General features: G+C 40.7%; 3 protein-coding genes across 18 annotated transcripts in view; 2 read left to right on the forward strand and 1 right to left on the reverse strand.

The window, feature by feature from the left end:
* RBM25 (RNA binding motif protein 25) overlaps positions 1 to 4253 on the forward strand; it is a 59450-nt gene extending 55197 nt beyond the window's left edge. For all 9 annotated transcript variants that reach the window (XM_085896156.1, XM_085896157.1, XM_085896158.1 and 6 more), the window contains one exon: positions 3101 to 4253. In XM_085896156.1, coding sequence (XP_085752282.1) covers positions 3101 to 3193 — 93 coding nt within the window. In that variant the 3' untranslated portion in view covers positions 3194 to 4253. The remainder of the gene's footprint in view (positions 1 to 3100) is intronic.
* Positions 4254 to 19930: 15677 nt separating this feature from the next.
* LOC147020633 (uncharacterized) overlaps positions 19931 to 22390 on the reverse strand; it is a 49303-nt gene continuing 46843 nt past the window's right edge. For all 8 annotated transcript variants that reach the window (XM_085896169.1, XM_085896173.1, XM_085896172.1 and 5 more), the window contains one exon: positions 19931 to 22390. In XM_085896169.1, the coding sequence (XP_085752295.1) occupies positions 21791 to 22390 (600 nt within the window). In that variant the 3' untranslated portion in view covers positions 19931 to 21790.
* The window catches only part of LOC147020634 (uncharacterized), a 31941-nt gene continuing 29926 nt past the window's right edge, over positions 20376 to 22390 (forward strand). The window contains exon 1 of the mRNA XM_085896175.1: positions 20376 to 20498. The gene's annotated coding sequence lies outside the window, so the exon portion shown is untranslated. The remainder of the gene's footprint in view (positions 20499 to 22390) is intronic.

Below are 22390 nucleotides of genomic sequence, written 5' to 3' on the forward strand. Positions count from 1 at the left end.
ACTTGACGAGTAACAATATCAACGTTGCAAAAAGTCGTGAAAGTTACAACGTCTGTGGAAGCCGAGAAACCGGAACCGCAAAATCTTGCCTTGGCACGTCAGGATGCGAGAAGGCAGCTGGTTGGTGGTGGATTGTGATGGGCTGAGGAGTCATGCAGATGGGATGGTTGTTAGATGGCTTGTTGGAGGGTTCGTTGGATGGAAAGATTTAATAACCTAACTAAAAAGAAATCGCAACGCACACCTTTGATTCTCCCACGAGACAAAAGGAAGGGGATCTGACTACACACATACTTAACGACATAACTGACTTTTGGGACATCTGTATGTTGAATGCAAATGGTTTCCAGATCCGTGTGTGTGTGTGTGTGTGTGTGTGTGTGTGTGTGTGTGTGTGTGTGTGTGTGTGTGTGTGTGTGTGTGTGTGTGTGTGTGTGTGTGTGTGTGTGTGTGTGTGTGTGTGTGTGTGTGTGTGTGTGTGTGTGTGTGTGTGTTAACATTGAAATAGATGCTGTGTAAAGGAAACAAAAACATAAGCGTTTTACCTTTTAAATTTATTCAGAAACAGCAAGGTGGGTGAGGGTAAACATATTACGTACTGGTTCATACTGTACTCTGCCGGAAATAAAAACACAATACTTAGCTTGGAGATGATGGTGATGCTGTATTGGGGGGGGGGGGGTTGGAGAGTGGAGGTTAGAAAGATGTGGATATCGAACTTGTGATGGCTGTTGGTATTCCTTGTCGAGTATTCCTTGGTCTCGCGAGTGGTGGAGGTACACAAGCAGCAAGTTGTTGCGAGCAGAAACCAAAGTAATATCTGTAGAAAAGAGAAAGGGAGCCTACTATGCGGCACAATTTGAGCAGGCCTAGTTTTGAGGTTACATTGGTGGAGTTGTCAAGTCGAATAACTTTTTATTCAATTCTGTCCAGTAAGTATGTGGAGCTGGAACCTCCCCAGATGTGAGAGCAGTACACTCTCTATACAAGGATGAATCAATCCTTTTATATAGTTGGAGCAACTGTTCAGAGAAGAATCTTCGACGTCTAAACATGACTCCTAATTTCCTTGAGACATACTTAGCTATTTGCGTCGTGTGGATTCCAGGATAAATTTGATGTTAGCATAGTACCGAGTATGTTTATTTATCACATTGTGTAATTGTAGAGCTTTCAAAGAAGATGAGAGGGAGAGAATGAGAAGAGAAGAGAAGAGAGAAGATAAATAAATAAAAGGAACAGTGTTGCAGACAGGACGGAACTCTGAGGGACACCCGTGTTGATAGGGGGAGGGGGGGACGTTGAACCATCAACAATTACGGAGATAGAGCGGTCGGAGAGAGCTCGATATGAGAGAACAGAGTGAAGGAGGAAAGCGGAAAGAGGGAAGCTTGGATATCAGACCCCGATGCCAAACTCTGTCAAAGGCTTTTGAGCTATTAAGGCCCACAACAAAGGATTCCCCAAAGTCTCTCAAAGAAGAGGTCCAGACATTCATCACGAAAGAAAGGATTGGTTTGGTCTTCGATCCAAACATTAAGCGTTTTTTTTTTCCATCCTTTCAATACGAGGATCACTGGATTGGAATGAGCCTTTTGCCCTTTTCTTGCAGGAACCCTTTCACGGATATTTGATTCACGTTTACACACAGTTGATTCATTGATCCCATAATGGCTGCCCATAGATGCCGCACTTTCACTTCTTTGCTGATGTTTCTAACAACTCGATATCTTTGCACAATGTCATAACCTTTCTCTGCCTTTTGGCACGATTAATTTTGTCCATCGCCATGTTTCGTTCAGGAAAACCTGATAGAATCTCCATAAGATATGGGCTAAAACTTTGCCGCCACCACGCCCGCAACAGGCATAGCATGTCCACACCCGCGGAGCGTCCGTACAGATCCAAATGTACCCATATGTACCACGTCCGTGTGTGCTGTATCCGTACCTTTACCTTGTAGTAACTCAACTGCACATCCCGATCAGGACACGAACTGTACTGTACAGCTTGGTAAGTGGCTTTTAATCACTCAAGCACTCCAACGGAACGTCTGGCTTGGCAAGCGATTACCAATTGCCGTCGATACATTGATGCACCCGGAAACACCAGTGCAATATCTGAATTGAACAAATCAACACTTTTTTTTCAGTCGGAACTGCTGATATTTTGAAATCTGGAGCTTACATCTATTTATCATTAAGAAATTGTTGCGGCCTGTTCCAAATCAAATCATGGTTGAGCAGGCCAAAAACATGGCGGCTTCAGACCCCAGCGAGCTACCCGAGAAACGCCTTAAGATCCCAGACAGCGAGGTGGCCGAGGATTGCCTGATGAAGGATATAATTAAATAAGGCCATGAATTATCTTCGAAAGGGGGGGGGGGGGGTTAATTAACGCAAACACCCAATTTTCACTCTTGCTCTTCCTTGGAGTTTTCTTAGTATGCATGGAAAGTTTCAGGCTGTTTTATGGAAAGTATGGAAAGTATGCATGGAAAGTGCTTCAGGTTTTATAGTTTTGGAGTTATGGACCACACACACGCACACGCACACACACACCCTTTTATTAGTCTAGATATGTAACCACTGACTCACTGACCGATATTAAAGATTCCGGGTGATGTAGAAATGTGAAATTTTGTGTGCCGATGGACATCAAAGCTGATACACCAGGAAAAAATCACAGAACCGTCGGAAAGCATCCGTAAATGAAAATATAAATAAAATGTAGGTGACCGACTCGAGACAATGGGGAAGCACGGTCTGTATGCTTCCACAATGTGTAAGCATAACCTGCTAATATGTATGTGTGTATATATATGTATATATATATATATATATATATATATATATATATATATATATATATATATATATATATATATATATAATATATATCTTTTCATCATCGCCAACTTTATACCATTTTAATAGGCAGTTGAATCAATTAATTGCTTTGTCTGATGTCACAGCTAGTAGTTTTAATCACTCAAGTTTAAAATCAGACTTGTTAAACTCATCAAATATTGCTTACGACCAGAAGAACAAGTTGGAATGGCTCTCATTTATCATTTTTTGTTTGTTTGTTTGTTTTAAAGGTATTGGATGACGAAGCTGAGTTTTTTGTGGCGAAGATGTGGAGGTTGTTGATCTATGAAACTGAAGCTAAGAAGATAGGTTTGGGAAAATAAAATCAATTATTTAAGGGGGAGATGTGACTATATTGCGGTTTTCGTCTCCAGTGGCAACTGTATGTAATTGTTTCACTTTGGAGCTCAATTTGAGCAAATGAGAAGCTGCACTCGGAATTATGGATGCCATTTGAACTGTACATCCATTTCTTTTACCTGATCATTCAGTTTCCTGTTAAACTTGCGGTATACATAATGACTTTAACAAATGCCATTTTTATGAGCAAGTTATATTGTAATGCCGGTATTATTATTATTATTATTATTATTATTATTATTATTATTGTACAATGTATTTAATGTTCACTTTCTTGGATACAGCATCTACCCATCTGCGTTTGTGCCGTGCATACACTGCCCTTGCTGCCAAAATGTTTACAAATGTATTCATTTTGTGGTTTTCTTTTTATTTGGGTAGCAGATCAACAGGTTGTCAATTTTCGAAGATGATTCAAATATTTCGGAAAAGTAGGAAACGTTTCTTCTTTGTTGTTGCTTGCTCTTTGTTATAAATGGACTGTCAACTTGAGGTCTCTGCAGGCCAAATTTTTATGGCCTTGTATTTCTGAATGCCCAGCAGTGGGATATTTTTTTTTGTTTTTGCCTTGAAGCATCAAATTGTGTATATATTCATCTAAGCAGTTAAACATGTCTTGCACCAAAGGTAGACCCTTGTTCAGTTTATTTTTTAACTCTTTGAACCACCTAGACTAGAATCGAAGTTTGGTGTGACTTTAATGAATCTGTCTCACATGGTTGTAAAGTTGGGATTAATAAGGACAGTGTTGTGACATGTAAGGTTCATTTTGAAAAATCAGTCCAAATGTCTTTGGATTAAGCACTGACCTGCTGTAAATATAGTTTGTGCTTCTAGCAAAGCACCTGCAAAGTGTTTCTTGACCAACCAAGTCAGGAAAGGAATAATGGTGGAATTCTAATGTAGCTTGGGTCCATTAACATTGCTCATTTGTAATTATTTACTTTTATGAAACATTTCAGGGTCATTCGTAAGTGCTCCAACCTGAAACATGACTTGAATAAAGTTTTTTTTTTTTTTTTTCTTTTTTTTTTCTTTGTGCTGTTTGCGTCTCGAAATTATTCAAACACAAAATGGCAATATTACATGTTGGGAGTATGATGAGAAATGATCTTGAAGTGCAGAATGTTTTTACTCATTTTGAACTTTGTGGGTTTGCAGTGAATAATGTTGTGCAAGTATCCGGTATAAATGGTTCGTTCTTTTTAACTAGGTGAAGTTGGAAACTTCACCGAGTTAAACACTTAGGTGAATAAACTTCGGTGAAGTTTCCAACAAAGATAAGGAAGGTGTACTTAGAGGTGTAATATTAAGCAATGGCTCTTTTCTTTCCTGAAGGTGCAGTACAAATGCTTTTCATGTGGATAAATATTAATGCAGCACTTTTGAAATGACATTCTGCCCCAGAATGCTTGGCCTCAGGAAGCACTGGTGTTCAGGACATCATATGAAAGTATATCGTCTGTAGATCAGTATTGTTATCTAAAATGGCTCGCAGGGCTTGTGAAATAAGCTGAAAATGCTTGGAAAAGTACCTGAGAGAAAGGGCTGTACCTCTGCACAACAAAAGTCTTGGAGACGTTTCTCAGCTCGCTGAACAAGCCACTGCTCACAATGTAAACTCCCAACCAGGTAAGCCGGTGAAAGGGTCGAAGGTTCATAGACTATAGAGTGTCCTACCCAAACCTTTGTGCTTCTTATCACCGACAGGAAGGTCATATCCGATTGCTTGTCGATGCACAGGGTAATTTTAAAATGATGATATTTACGATTAATCATGTTTGGGAAAGTAGGATGAGGAGGGAGGAGTGGGAGTGAAGTTGCATGGACTGTGAGTGTTCTTGTGTGTATATATATATATATATATATATATATATATATATATAATATATATATATATATATATATATATATATATATAATATATATATATAATATATATATTATATATAATATATATATTATATATATATATATATATATATATATATATATATATATGTGTTTGGTTCTGGGGCCATAGCAGAAATTATATCTCCACTCTTTCCACTAAATGCTGAAAATTATGTGTAAAAGACGATTTGAATTCCGGATTTCACGCTAGCGACGGCAGATCAAGTGCCCAGCCAGCAGAACCGAGTCACTGAAAAGGCGCATATGGCGTGTGTGCAAAAGGCCTCATTTAGCATTTATATGTCATTTTGGCAGTCACGTATTAAGAGAATTTAAGAAACCTACAGTGATTTTAACATTTAATTTGGTTGCACTGATGCGATCTATTTTGTCATTTAACTTAGCTGTAGTACATCTTTAACAAATGCACCATATTGCTTCCTCATAGTCAACTTGTTGCTATAATGTGATCAATGTGATGTTCTGTTCTTGAACATATTTTAGTTGGTTTATTTTGGCCTCTGCATTGATAATGTCACCACAAAACTTGTGCATAACACCGTCTCAGCAGTCGGATAAGAATTGATGAAAGGACATCGCAATATCAATTATTTGTGACATGCACAAGGGGCTAGTTCTGGCAAAGAAGCCACGAATGAATTGAACACCAGCAAGCAGCAGTGCGTTACTTTGAGGCCCGTGCTTAAACAGCCACAATTGTTTTCAAGGACATCTGCAGGAGCAAGATAGAGAAGTATATGGGTGTCTCAAATGGATCACTGGGGAAAGGGACTAACTAGTATTATGCCAAGCTTTGCAGGGCCAAAACTAGAAGACTCGGATCCAAGTGGGAAATCTGGACTCGAACTGCATCTCATTGAAGAATGATGCTGAAGTTTAGAGGTATGAGCCCTCAATGCCCATATTTTCTGTGCTCGAATTATCTCATGCTTTCATAGGCACAAGGGGCTGGTTGTGGTTGCAAGAGGTGCAGCATGAACATATGTACTTGATGGTGGAGCATACTTGTGTCTGAGAAATGCAGATAACCTCAGAACTTGATGAATAAAAATAGTAATGCGCTCTCCGTCTGTCCACAAACGTCAGTTTTTGATGGAGGAATAACTTATTTGAATCGAGTATTACTTTTTTTAACATTAATTGGAAAATGAACCTGTAATTTAACAGTACTTTGTCTGAATTCATCAGATCACCAAAGTGCAGAGAGGAGTGAGGTAATTTGTTTATTTATTTACTTATTTTTATGCTCTCTGCCTATCTGGCAGTCAAACAAAATTGAAAATCGTTCCAAAGAGGGAACTTACTATTTTTAGGTTTTTTTTCTGAAATAAACTCAGTGGGTCCCAGTGTCCATCCGTCCGTCCGTACCTACCATGAACATTTAACTAAAACATCTCACAAACTACCCGACCGATATGGACCAAAGTTGGTATGAGGCATCAGGACAACAAGGTCTCATAGGGGTTGTGTTCCCCATCTGGATGCACCCTTATAAAGGGGGGGGGGATTGCCCCAAATATTGGTATTTTATTTTAAAATGTTCTTAACAACCAGACCAAACTTGCCAAGAGGCATCATGACCATGCCCTAACCTAAAGTTGTGCTCCTCATTGTCGTATCTCCCCCACTAAGGGGGAGCATGGGCCCACTCCTCAAATCCCTCATTTTCACAACGACCTGAGCGAGATAGACCAAATTTGGTACAATGTATCAGGACAGTAAAGTCTCATGGGATTGCACATCCCATTTGGATGCACCCATGTTAAGGGTGGTTTTGCCCCAAATATTGGTATTTCATTCAAAAATCCTCTTCTCAGAAATTGACAGTCTGATTCAGGGCAAACTGGCCATGGGGTATCGTGACCATGCCTTAACCTTAAGTTTTGCTCTCCATGGCCATATCTCCCCTCATCTCTCATTCACTAAAACATTTTCCTCACAAACTACATGACCGACATTGACCAAATTTGGTACAATATATACGAACCTTAAGGTTTCATGGGGTTGTGCTCCTCATCCAGATCCACCCCCTATCAGAGTCTGAAAAGGGGGGTTTTGCCTTATTCAGGTAATTAGGGTACCCTGTCAGTACAGGGTACCCTATTGTTTTTCTTAAGTTTATTTGTTATTATTATTATTATTATTATTATTATTATTCCGCCGGCAATTTGCACCCTTTTTCGCTTTAAAAATCATTTTCTCTGGAACACTAAGTCCGATCGACAGGAAATTTTCACCATAGTATGTATCTTTTTTGATAGCACAATCACGTTATAATTATGACGTCATTGGTCACGTGGTACGGTCGCCATCTTGAAAAAAGCGATAAACTTTGGACATCTGTATCTCGGAAACCGTGCAATGGAAAAATTTTTCTCTTGATACATTTTACTAAGCTCCCTATGGGGAACACGTGTGATTTTTCGTGACGTCATAGGTGAAGCGATATACCGGTGAAAATTCGTCAAGTAGAACGCCATATAGGAAAAATCTGAAAAATTCTGAGCGTCATCTACACCAAAATTCATCGTCAAAAATGTTTTTTTTGACGTCATCGATGACGTAATTCGGCCGCCATCTTGTTTTTTAGTGTTTTTTTTTTAAAAATCTTCTTCTCCAGAAGGGCTAGGCAGATTAAGGTGAAACTTTACAGGTACATTCCCCCTAAGGTCCTCTTTCAAGTTGGTTAATTTGTTGTTGATACGTCACATGGTTTGGCGGCCATCTTGAAAAAACCCTAAAACCTTCAAACATCTTCTCCAGAAGCGCTGGTCCAATGAAGTCGAGATTTCAGAACTATATTCGTGACATGTATGCGATGCAAGTTTGTTAATTTCGAAGTGATAGGTCACATGGTTTGGCCGCCATGTTGGATTTAAGAAAAATATTAAATAATGTTTTCTCTGGAATTTCATAAGCCATCGAAGCTAAAATTTGCAAGTGCCTTCCTCACTCAAGTCTGCATACATGGTAAAAATTTTTTACCTCAGAAGTCACATGGTTTGGCGGCCATCTTGGATAGAAAAATAGACTTTATCCGATTTACACGAAACTTCACACACTTATTCGGGTCGACGATGGAAAGCAGAATTTAAATTTATGATATCATAGGTCACAAGGTTCGGCAGCCATCTTGGATCGAAAATGAATAAATTTTAAAAATCTTCTTCTCCAGAAGGGCAAGACAGATGAAGACGAAACTTCACACATATATTCCCCATGAGGTCCTTTCTCAAGTTTGTTAATTTCTTCTTGATCGGTCACATGGTTCGGCGGCCATCTTGAAAAAACCCTAAAACCTTCAAACATCTTCTTCTCCAGAAGCGCTGGTCGGATGAAGGGGAGATTTCAGAACTATATTCGGGACACGTAGGCGATATAAGTTTGTTAATTTCGAATTGATACGTTAGACGGTTTGGCCGCCATCTTGGATTTAAGAAAAATATTAAATAATGTTTTCTCTGGAACCGCTGAACCAAACGAATCAAAAATTTGTAATTATCATCTACCATTGTGTATGCACGCATGGTAAAAATTATGACATCAGACGTCACATGGTTTGGTGGCCATCTTGGATAGAAAAACGCACCTTTACCGATTAACACGAAACTTCACAAACGTGTTCCAATACCCAGTTGGAAGCAGAATATAAATTTCTGATGTCATAGGTCACATGGTTCGTCAGCCATCTTGGATTGAAAAACAATATCTTCAAACGTCTTTTTCTCTGAAACGGCTGAACAGATCCAGGCGAAACTCGACCACTATGACTGCCTCTCCATGACGAATAAAAAGTTCTCACCCCCTTTTGAGGTACGACGCAACGTTTGGCAGCCATATTGGATTGAAGGAAAAATATTAATTAATGTTTACTCTTGAACTACTGCATCAATAAATGTGAAACATCAAGTTTATGGTGGAACGCTCATGCGGAATGAGGATTTGAAATTTCAACGGGATCGGGCCCAGGGTTTGGCAGCCATGTTGGTTTTAAGAAAAATATTAAATAATGTTTTCTCTGGAACTGCTTAACCTGGAGAAGCGAAAATTTGCAGTTATCATCCACCATCGTGTTTGCACACATGGTGCAAATCATGACATCACAAGTCACATGGTTTGGCCGCCATCTTGGATTGAAGGATAAATATTAATTAATGTTTACTCTGGAACCGCTGCCTCTATATATGCGAAACTTCACATTTATAATTCAGGTGACATGCGAAACAAAAGTTTAAAATTTCAACCTGATCGGTCACGCGGTTTGGGAGCCAGAATTATTTAATTATTTGAATCTGGAAGCCAGTAATAACGAAATTGAATGCTTTGTGCTGCCCGGTTCGTAACTCGTCTGTTCCGCGCCCTCTCGAAGCAGGCCTGTGTTTGTATCACTATTAAATAATGTTTTCTCTGGCACCGCTTATCCTTTCAATGCGGAACTTTGCGACTGTCATCTGCAGAAAGTCCCATGTTGTATCAAAGGCGGACGGACTGGGTACCCGGTCATCACTGCCAGCAGTTATAAAGTGGCAGTTCTAGTTTATCTTAAAATCTTCTCAGAAACCGATGGCCATATGCAGACCAAAGTCTTCATTAAACACAAGGATCATGCCATTAACTTAAGTTGTGCTCCTTGTGACCGTACTACTTCTGGAATGGGGGGGGGGGGGAGGGCGGGGCATGGCCCCTTCCCCCAATCCCTCATTTTCACCATGCCTGTTGGGGAAATAAGTCAATCCCCCCCAGGGTTATTTATTAAGGATGTTAAAGCAGCCAAGTCGGCACGAATAACATGTAATATGTGGCGTAATCAACACTTAACGGTGTTAAAAACCGGTAAATTCAAGAATTCATTTATTAGGTCATCTCTACCGAGATGACCGAACAAAGCCGAACCAAATGTCCGTCCGTCCGTCAACAATTTTTCTTTCCAATCTTGATGAAACTTAGTATGTGGGTAGAGGTCGATGAGTGTTGCACAACGATATAACTTTTGTCTGGGTTCAAGGTCAGGGTCAAGGTCATGAGGTCACGTAAGTTGTAAAAATCGCCATTTTCAAAACCTATCTAGTCTGCCATTCTACAAGATATTCGGCAACTGTTTATTGATTATGATAGTAAAAAAATATTATCTTGTATCTAACCGGACAGATTTTTGAATTTCCGTCCCGTTTGGCCGCCACGTAACCTGGAAGATGGTCAAAAACACCTCCCGGTACAAAGAAAACTTTTTACTTCCGATCTTGATGAAATTTGGTGTGTGGGTAGAGGTCGGTGAGTGATACCCAACGACATATTTTTTCCCGGATTCGAGGTCAGGGACGAGGTCATGACAGTTGTAAAAGTCGCCATTTTCAAAACCTATCTTGTCTGTCATTTTAGGAGATATCTGGCAACGGTTCATCGATTATGATAGTAAAAAATATTATAGAGATGACCGTCACCCCCACACGGGGGTAATTTTTTTTATACAACTTTTAAAATCTATTTTCACTTGAATATATATATATATATATATATATATATATATATATATATATATATATATATATATATATATATATATATATATATATATATATATATATATATATATATATATATATATATATATATATATATATATATATATATATATATATATATATATATATATATATATATATATATATATATATATATATATATATATATATATATATATATATATATATATATATATATATATATATATATATATATACACACTTGACCAGGAGAACACATGTTGCCTTCTTAGCACTTTCAAAACCATTCTGTTAAGCAGTTTGCTTACGTGGACATGTTAAATAGGGTGGTGTTACAAGACCGCTTCAATCGTGCTAACCTTCCAGAATTTTTTTTTCCAACAATCTTTAAAATCATTATTTTATTTCAATTGAAGTATATACTTGGACACTGTGTGTGGTGGTAATGTGTTCTCTGAACTAGTTATAGCATGTAACATTTTCTGTAGCAATCTCTGGCCTTCACAAGAAGCCTTTCCTTTTCCTAGTAACTTGTGCATTCAGTTAAGAGCTATTGCAATTCATCCAATGGACTTCAAGTTTCTGGGATATGCACAAGTCTTTACATTCATGCAGAAAAGCAATTTCAAGCATGCTGGGAATTTGAATTTATCTTAACCAGTGAAGACCTTCAACCCTTTTTGCTTTCTTCACATGGAGTTCAGCCATTAAATCCTTCAACGTCTAACAATCACAGGGTATTGTACATACACTCGAGCTGCACTTGTCACCATTGAAACAAAAGATGCAAAGCTAATAGCGACAACTCCCATGCCCTCTTCAAAGTTCTATCTTCCATACGCTCAGGCACCCGCTACCAAAGCAAAACAGGTGTAAAAGGCAAGGGTAAATACCGATTTTGTGATGGGATGTGATGATATGAGGATGTGATGCCATGACCTTTTTGCAAATCCCATTAAAGTAGAAGATGAAATTAAATGTGAAAATGCAAATTAGTTAAAAGGTATATAAATTAAACCACATGTTTTTCTTGTAACTCTTCTTCTTTCGGCTACTCCCGTTAGGGGGTCGCCACAGCGGATCATCCATTATGATCCGCATAGTGATTTGACACAGGTTTTATTCCGGATGCCCTTCCTGACGCAATCCTGGTCGCCTCTTACGACACAGGGATATGGTACACCTATTCTAACTGGGGTATACACCGGGCCCAGTACACTGGTACTCACTTTGCTGACCTCGGAAGGTCATGACAGGCTGAGTCAACCTCCTGGTGTGTATTAATTCAAGTGGCCAACGGGGCTTGAACTTAGGACCTTTTGGATCCCAAGCCGCTACCCTAACCACTGCACCAACACCAGGCTGTATGTTTTTCTTGTAACGATGAAGACTTATTGAAGAGCTTGTGCATGACACATGCATGATGGAGACAAAGTTACAAATGAGCATAGTAATTGTAGATTTGAACTTTAAACAGCATTAAAAAATGAAGTCAGAAACTCCAAATGGTTTTTGTTCTTGCTCATGGTACAAATAAGTCTATTCTTTGGACACGATTCATCACATTTGGGGAAAAGAAATTAAAGGATTGGTTTAAGCTCTCGTTTTATCGAGTCGAGTCCTATTCAAAGTCCTTGAGATTAATTATCTAACATGTCGGTATTAAACGAGAAGGACACTTGGTAGAGCAAGTACACCTGCCAAGCTTAGTTTAAGTTTTGTGTCATACTAATAGGCCGGATCGGGATTCGGACCTGAACTAAAATTTAATCTGCCTGCTCGTCACGAAACCAAGTCATCCAACAAATTTAGTCTGACTCCATCCACAACTTTGAGATGTCCTGTTCACAAACAGACAGGTGAAAACAACCTCCCTCCACCTTCAGTGGCAGAAGTAATAACGACTCGTCGAGCAGTTCTCCAGCAATGCCAACCCTCCCGATTTCATCGGGAGGCTTCCGAAAATGCACCCAAACTCCCGCCCTTACGATCACTATCCTTATCCTCCCGAAATTTTGATATTTTTGCACTGTTCACTAATCAGAATGTACTAGTATGAGAATTGAATGAAAAGCATCATCTGCTACGTATAGCATGTGGTAACTCCATAACGTTCGCTGCTACCAAATTGTACGTAAAAAATTGCAAATTCAAATGAGGAGCAGCGAAACATTGGGTCTGGATCTCGCTTATGCGATCATGCACTGAGATTTAGTGCATGCGGTATGTGTGCAATACAGTGCATGCGGTATGTATGCACAGTGTATATGCATGCGATACGCTCACTGCATGCAGTTGGGCTCCGTACCAGCCCGGCGGTCGCGACCACCGTGCGGTGTTTAACAGCCGCTAGAGTTCTACGAGTTGCGCTGCAGCTGTGGAACATCGACTTCGAAGTTACCGATGCTTCAAGCCCTCGATGTTGATTACGAAATGGCAGAAAAGAAGCTTACGAAGACCAAGAAATGGTCTCAGAAGTACAAGACCGAATACAGTCTCCAATACCCGTGTATTCGAAAGTCTGAAAGAGGAATTCATCATGCGTATTGTACAGTATGCAGCGTTGATATTTCAGTTGAGCACGGAGGTCGCGATGATATTCGGAAGCAAGTTGTAACTAAACGGCACACAGACATTGCAAAGGAGAGATCTTCGAGCACGAGTACCGGTACACTTCTGAATTATTTCACCAAACAAGGGACAAGCGAGGAAGAGGATGTTACCCGAGCGGAACTTCTCTTTAGTGGATTTATTGTGGAACATAACTTGCCCATATCAGTCTCAGATCATGCTGGACCTCTATTTCAAAAGATGTTTCCAGATTCAAAAGTTGCTTCAAAGTATGGATGTGCAAGAACAAAAACTTGCAAGATGTGCAAGATGTGCAAGAACAAAAAAAAAAAAAAAAACAAGAATAAAAAGCAAGAAAAAAAAAAAAAAGAACAAAAAAAAAAAGAACAAGAACAAAGAAGAAAAAAGAACACTGGTCAACAATTTTTTACTTTCTGAATGTTGTCTAGATTTCTACAAGTGAATTAGGGTATTCTGGCACTGCTGAATCAGGAAATGGCATCCTGCTTTCTCTCCATCAGGTCAGGTTTTTGTGCTAAGTTGATTTGAAAAAATCAGATCTTGTGACAAATCAATTACATTTTTGTGGCATTATCAGCTGATTTTTGTCAACACATATCATCCTAAACATGTTTTTAAGAAAAAAAAATGTTTTGCCATCAACATTTATTGATTACATGATAGAAACATCGATTACTGTCATCTGAATGGTGGGCATTGATAAAGGTAAGTACAAGTAAATTGCATGTTGCGTCACCACTGTTCAAACTTCAGGGCTTGAACTTCCGTTTCTTCGAACTCCTGGAATGTTCAGCGGCAGGGAGGTCTCTCTTCAGATTCCAACAGTAGTCAGCCATCATGACTGCGTCCCAGCGACCCTGATACCTGGTCTCCATCTCCTTCATGTCCTGATGGAATCTCTCCCCTGCTCGTCACTCATTGAACCCAGGTTCTCAGGAAACCGGTTCATATGTGAAAATAGGTAGTGCATCTTGATGCTCATGTTGCAGCCCAGGTTTCTGAAAGCAGTCAGCATGTTGTTGACAAGTTCTGCGTAGTTTCTGGCCTTATTGTTGCCAAGAAAGTTCTTCACTACCAAAACAAATGTCTTCCACGCTTCCAGTTCCACTTCGTTCATTGAGTTTTTGAACTCTGGATCTCTGATGAGCTGACGGATCTGAGAACCATCAAAGATGCCAGCTTTCAACTTCTCCATGGTCAATCCTGGAAAAGCCTGGCACCAGTAAGTGAAGCAGTCACCATCTTTGTCCAGAGCCTTGGTGAACTGCTTGATTAAGCCGAGCTTGATGTGCAGCGGTGGGAAGAGTATTCTGTCTCTGTCCACCAGAGGGTCGTTGATGACGTTCCTTTCTTTGCATGGCACCAATTCCTCCCGCACAGGCCAGTCCTTCTTCGTGTAATGCTGAGCACGGTCCCTACTATCCCACATGCACAGAAAACATGGGTACTTGGTGAAGCCAGACTGTTGTCCCAACAAAAAGTTCACCATCTTCAGGTCAACACAAATAAACCACTTATGCTGATCATAACCAATTTTCTCCAGCACGTACTTCACCACTTCATACTTCTCCTTCAGTGTAGTCGAGTGAGCGATGGGTACAGAGGCAAACTGGTTGCCGTTGTGTTGCAGAACACATTTCAGTGATCGCTTGCTGCTGTCAATGAACAGTCTCCAATCTTTGGGTTCGTACTGTGGCACTCCAAGCTTGAGCAGAAGCGCATGTCATAAATTGGCGCATGTAGGTATTGTACATTCTTCAGAGTTCGTTATTTCAAGAAATACAACTTTTTTGTATCACATTATGACAAAATCTGCCCCATTAACTTTAGTTTTGATCCACGAACTTTATGCTTTGCCTCACCAATTTTTGGAAGATTTTGAGGTTTTATGACTTCAAACTGATCCCTTTTCGACATAATCACCTAGAACTTTCGTACCTGAATACTTCTTGTCATTAAAATAATTATTTCCAATCAAAACAATTATTTGACATGACATTTTACCCGCACCAACTTCTTCTAAATGCTCCACACATGCGTACATGTGAACAAAAATGTAAAAAACGACATGTGGCCATATCTCAAAAACTTGACCTGATTGAACAAAACTAATGTGAGTTTTGGATTCAGCGCATCAGATTCGTCCTAAATCAGCTTAAAAATGCAGACAACAAATTTGTTGTTGACCAGTGTAATTGGTGAGTTGTCAAATGTTACTGCTTCATCTATTGCCGATATTGCTAGACTAGCTCCATTTTAGCCTAGCTACAGACGGTAGCAATGACAGTGGTGATGCCCAGCTATATCCTGTCCTGATTTCGTACTATGACAACAGTGCTGGGATTGTGAAGCAAGGTTTGCTAAGTTTGCCTGCGTGCAAACAAGATTCCACTGGAGAAAACATTTTCAAACTGCTTGATCATGAGTTCAGTGACAGGAAAATTCCGTGGGAAATTGTGTTTCCTTTTGTGCTGATAATGCCTCTGTCATGGTGGGCAAGCACAAAGGAGTCGCTGCTTATATCCACAAACAAAATCCAGAGTGCTACATCATGGGATGCCCTTGCCATATGATGCACAATACGGCCAAGAAGGCGGCTCAGGCCTTACCCATTGAATTAGATGACTTTCTCATCGATATTTACTACTACTTGGACAAAAGTAGTAAACGCGTCAAAAGGAGTGAAAGCACTGCAAGAACTCTGTGATGCCCTGACACACAAGATTCTGAAGCATGTCGCAACAAGGTGGCTGTCCCTTGGTCAGTGCCTAGACAGGCTGATTGAACAGTGGGAGCCACTTCGCCTCTTCTTCAAAGAAGAAGTACGAAGAAAAATGCAACCAACTGTAGCCAAGACTCTAACAACGAGCAAGAAGGACGGCACTGTATCTACTGCCAGTACTGGCACTGCAGGATCAAGCACTAGTGGAGCAGCATTCACCACTACCACTGCAGTATCTGCTGCGAAGAAGACAGCAGGGACAGCACCAAAACCAATGCTGAGAGCAGGTAGCATCACCGGCCCTTCATCACGTTCATCTACAAAGCAGATCCCTTCAGAGTCGAGAAAGACTGTGATAGTCCCATCTACAGGCAAAGAAGGACCCAAGTTAAGTTCTGCTTTTGCCAAATCACTTGATAGAAGCTCAGCAAACCTTCGAATCAGAGGTCTTCTTCCTTGGCTGCACCTACCTCAAGCTCTCTCCTCAAACGTAAAATTGATCTGGTACTACGAGTCTGACCTCTTCTGCTGGCAGTAAACGCAAGTGTGATCGCCCCTGCGGCTAAGTGTGTACTACGAGTTCTACAACTAAAAGCGCATCTTCCTCAAACACTGTGCAGGAATCTAGAGAAAAACGTGTCAACAGGATGTTCTTGTCTCCACAAACAAAACTCTATTGTTTCTTCCTTCGATATGCTAACAAGCTTTTTGAGAAGGGGAATCTTCTGCTCCAAAGAGACGAACCCTGTATTCATCTCCTGCACGGAGAATTGAATGGTCTTCTGAAAGATATCTTCGTACGGTTTTTGAAACCATCGGTGTCATCGGTTGCTCTGGTAAATGTGTACCCTTCTCTGACAGAAATCATCAGAAGAATGATGAGGACCTCATGATTGGGAACGATGCCAAACTGTATATAAGGGAACAAAGGAGTCTCAAGAAATCCACCTTCACTCTGAGTGAGTCAGACATCCAAGGTTTCTTCAGTGCAGTTCGCTCATATTATGTGAAAGCCTGCAATTACATCTTCAAAACCTGGCCGCTAGATGATGAATTAGCCAAGCATGCTCAGGTGCTGGATGCTAAGCTACACCAAGAAGTGGGGTTTGACTGTGTGGAGTGTTTCATCAAGAAATTCCCCTGTCTGTTCAGTGGCGGTGATAGTGACATATACAGTCTTGAGAGTGAATTCGCCACTACCAGGCAGACGCCTCCATAGCTACAATTGCTACTGAGACAGTGAGAGTGGATGAGCAGTGGCATCGGATTTCACAGCTCACAGATCCCTGCACTGGTGCCAAGAAGTATCCTAATTTGAGCAAAGTGATGAAGGGAATCTTGGTCATTCCTCATTCGAACGCATCATGTGAGCCGGGCACTCAGTCTTGTACGGAAGAATCATACTGAATTTCGTCCCAATTTGAGTGTCAAAACCCTGGAAGCTCTCTTAATTGAAAAACTAGCTCATAGCACCCCTTGCTACCAGAGAGAATACAGCAAAGACAAAATCAGAAGGGCTAAAAGAGCCACACAGCTGTCACTCAGCAAAGCTGCCATGGAAAAGCAAGCAGCAGTAGTACCAGCCAGTAAGGTAAGAAAAATATTGCTTCTTTTGTGCTTTTTGTTAATCTTTGATTGTCCCCTAACTTACTAATATTAACATACATGTAACATTAAAAAGTGCACAATTTTCCCCTTTTTTTGTTCAAAAAGTGGGAATTCTTAACATGTTAAATGCTCCAAAATAGGGCTCAGAGGGCACTAGAGAGCGTCTAGAACCCCAGAGCTTCCAGGGCCCTAAGGCGGGCCCTGGACCCCGGCAGGGTCGAGCGCTCCATGCTCGAGATGTGGAGGGCCTGCGCACATTATTTGGTGTCGGTTGAAAATCCTCCCTAATTCTGATTTCCAAAAGTTGGCATCTCTGAGTTCTCATACTCTTAAAGAAACAGCAGCTCGTGTTGACATTTGGCAGGCAATCACTTTAAAAGTATTTCAGGTTATTTATTCATATGCAGCTTGAAGCTGCATCATTATCTGGGGGCATGGCTGTTCCGCTGATGCAGTGCCCCATTACCAGCACACTGATACTCATTTCACCAACCTCAGGATGGCAGGCTGAGTCAACCCACCTGGTGTTAATTCAACAGAATGACAAGGGCTTTAACTTAAGACCCTAAGATTTTAAGTCAGCCACCATAACCATTAAGCCAACACTGCTTATTACTTGAGGTTGAGTTTATGGGAAGGGAGTAATATTCTTTGAGATGACAACTTCAAATTTGGTACTTTCTTCAAATTGAGTTTTAGAGGAGACTCGTGTCTCAAAATGATTGGTGGCAATTCCACACATTTGTGCACTTGGTATGAGTGATTTTCCACCATCGTTTTAAGTTCTTGCACGAGTTTCTTGCAATTCTGGGAGAGAACGAAAATGAATACTCTAATAAATTAGAGAGTTTCTAGAACATGTTACCCTGCAGTCTTAAGACAAGGGACGTGGGAAGGATTGGGCTTTAAAACTCTTTCTTTGCGTTTCTGAGCACAATCTTTTTAGCCGATGGGCCACCATTTTGTCTGAATGTTGATATTCCCCAATGCTGAGCATGAGCGGCAAATTTGATTGGTCGAGATGGCATAAAATTTTGTCCAAGTATTACTTACTAAACTGGAGGTTCTGTGTTCAAGTATACAATTCAATTGAAATCACCATTTAATGTTCAGCCTGTTGCTGCTGGTTTGCAGCATTGGTGGGAGTGTGGTTGTGCCACTGATGCAGTGCCCCTTGCTGGTTATGGCAGGAATTTGGAATTTGAACCATGGTGCCAATCAATACTTGCCTACTCTCCACGGACACCATCGGATCTTTACGTCCACTGACTAATATATAGTCACGGGCATATGGGACGCCCGTTTAACGTCCATGCAAGGGATGGCACACACATTGATGAATCATCCCGCCTGTAAAACACCGGGATTTGAAGCCAAGCTCAATAGCGTAGAGATGAGTGTGTGGACCTCTCGGCTACACTGCTCGTCCATTCAATTGAAATACTACTTTAAAGGTCGTAGAAAAAAAATCCGTAAATCTACCACCGTTAAATTAGGTGGCGTAAAAGACTGCATTAACACAAGAAGTACGCACACCTTGCTGGGGGCAGTTGGAACGTCATGTTTTTATCCTCTGGGGTATATAGATTACAATAGATCTAGGCTCAGGTCCTTTCATCTGTGTTGTATGTGTAAACATGCCTCAAGAAAGTTGGGTTTCCTCCTTTTTAGTTTCGTGTTCAACAGCAGTTGCGACTGTTTAAAAAGGTAATCATCTGTGTGTGGTTAATAATATTTTTACTTCTGGTAGGAGTGCCACACGAAATGCCACAATAAGCTGTTGATGTCAACACGGCGTTTGACCAAGGCTGAAAAAAAACCCCTTGTGGAGGCGATATTAGTTTTGTAACAATATTATGCTGTCATTATTCGTGTTGTAATTAGTTATATTTGAAGCGACCTTGGAAAAACATGATTAGCTATCTTAACACAGATATAAATCTTGACATAGATTTCGCCAAAGGTGGAAAAAACAAAAACAAAAACTCTTGGGGAGGTGGGAAAATGAAGTCACTACAACTTCCAACATGTGACCTGTAGTCCTGTCAAGTTTGGTTGAGATTGGATAAGTAACAACCCAATGTATCATGGTCAAAGATTTTTGGTCGTTACTTCTCCTATCCAATCTCAGGCAGACACAAAATTGTGTATTTTAGTACGATTAAATTATTCATGCCTGTTGTGTCCTTTATGGGTCCCTAAAAACAGTAAGTCTCCTGTTACAGGCAGACAGAATAAAAAATATTTATCTCTACGCATGCACAATTGCGACAAACTGGGAGCCGAAGTTCTGCTAAAACTACAGGTTCGTTTTCTGAACAGACCTTCAGAAATAACTTGTTAAATGAGGTGATGAACAATTTCCTTTTCTTAAAGTTTGCTGCCATTTTATTGCATCATTGGACAATCAACAAGAAATAAATAAACAGAAACAACGGTGTCACAAACTTGTATGTGCTGTGGTATGTAGACAAACATGAGGTTCATACTGGAAACCACTTCGCACGACGGCGAATCATTCGATCATTTCAAACTTGTACGGAAACGATTCCGCTCATCGTTTTGAACCAACAAAACGATGTTATTGTTTGACCGCAAAACAGAGTTAACGTCACAATGTGCAAATAAGGATGATGATTATGGAAAGCAAAGTGTAAAGGAATGAAACGTGCGGTTTTTCTGCCTCCAGTCTGAAGCTGCAGTTGCACTTCATCGGGCTCTGCTGAACATTCAGCCAAATATTCTCTCACATTTTCCAGCTCTTCCACCCTGTTCTCCAAGTTCCTGCAAGCATCAAATCCTCCAGATTCCAGAAGGTGGGGATGGGGGAGATACACAAATGCCATGATGCAACTCATCAGCAAAATCTAATGGCAACAACGGAACACGAACCCAGTGCCCGACGGAATAGAAGTCAAACAAAGCAAGGTAGGTGGTAAACACACACACACACACACACACAAAGAAGAAAAATGGGAGGAACCTTGAACTGCTCTGACAAATTTCATATTAGCCAGACTTGTTCATTGTAGTACCAAAAGTATTTGGGACGGTAAGGAAATATTCAGGGTTAATCCAAACATTTAACTTCTAATAGGTTGTTATTTTAGCTTTGGCATCAAGCGCAGTTTGGACCCCTCATCACCAATGCTGCACCAAATGTGGTAGATGTGTTGATATCATGAATGTTCATATCAGTGATCATAAATGTTGTGAGATAGCAGGCATAAAGTTGTACCATTCTTTCTGAAAAGCAAGTGCAAGTTTCATGGTTGATCTGATTGCTTTGATTTTGGCTCTCAGCTGGCATTCCAGGATATCCCCAGGGGAGGTCCAATTGGGTTCATGTCGGCTCTGGCCTGGACGCTGCAAATGTGACGTTTTTCAGCTCACCACCAATTTTCAACAAACAGCAGTACAGCAAGGTGCATCGGCATGCTGGTAGATGCGAGGGGAATTCATTGTCTTATTACATCAAAAGCCAGGTGGTACAGAGTTCTCCAAAATGACAATAAGATCAGGCATCCTCTGTTCCCTTCTCTGCAACCAGAGTACCGTCTGTACCATGAAAAAAACAGCCCCAAACCGTGATGCTTCTAACATCGCCTTTCACCATTGGGACGACAGTCATCTGCGTGTAGTGTTCGCCAAGCTGATTTCAAACCACAGACTCATCCATCAGATGCAAACAAAGCATAACACGTGTTTCCATTGTTCGGTGCACCAATTTCTATGTTCATTGCATCATCAGTCAACACTGCATTGAGGATAATATTCCATGGGGTGAAGGGCAATAACCCTTCAACGAAAACTTGAATGCAGTTCTCGTTGGCCCATAGTTGCAGTCCCCAATTCCGGTGATCGAATGAATGGGAGAAACTAGGCCAATCTTTGCATGTTTTCAGGTCGTCTGGGCCAGTCTGCGAATCATTTTGGCTTTTATCATTCTCACCAATGGCACAATCTGTCTTCCATCAGCTTAGGACATTATCCAAAGTTGAATTGGGAAGGGCCAACATGTTAAATTCTAACATCACTCCCTCCCATTCCTTTCTGACTCCCAATAAACCATTGCACATGAGGCTAAGGCAGCTCTTCGTGGCATCTCAATTGCAACCGAGTTTAAATACATGTTGCACATTTGTAGGAAAATATTCATCTCCGCAAGTTCAGAGGGATGTGAAGTAGTTTGGGGTGCTGTCCCTTGTACTTCAAATCGTTCATCTCTCACTTACATCGTCCTTTTCTGTTCCATCTTTTCGTTCTTTTTCCAGGCCCTCGATGCGGTTTATTAATGCTTCACGTTCTCTTTGTGCCTTCATTAGTGAATCTTGCAGTTTTTGAGTCTCTTCAAAAAACAAACTGGACTTGTGATTCTGAAGAACCAAACTCACACTTTCCACAGTCACAGACTTCCCAACAATTTCCTCACTGTCTGTCAGGGGGTGGTTAATCGTTTGTTGCATCCCAAATGATCGTTCAGTTTCATTTTCACCTGAGCCATCACGTTCATTCTTCATTTTCACCTCCAAAGTGACTCCATGTTTAGTTGTTGAGCCAGTATTTACTCTTCTAAGTTGCTGTGAACATGCTCGATCATCTCTCACTTTGAATGCTTTAGCTGCTCTGTTCTGCTGCCGTTGAGGCTGTGGAGTTGGTCCATTCAAATTTCCATTGGTCACAAACTCACTGCGGACTCGATTTGGGTCCCCTTCAGGGAATAGCTCGACTGGCTGATGACACAAATCTTCAAGACCCAAGGGCGAGGTTCCCTCGTTGAATCGATCTGGCACCACCATGGGGCATTGATTCTCACCAAT

This window comes from Eptatretus burgeri, chromosome 9 (assembly GCF_056783735.1).
Source record: "Eptatretus burgeri isolate ZD-2024b chromosome 9, Ebu_testis_v1, whole genome shotgun sequence".
Lineage (NCBI taxonomy): Eukaryota > Metazoa > Chordata > Myxini > Myxiniformes > Myxinidae > Eptatretus > Eptatretus burgeri.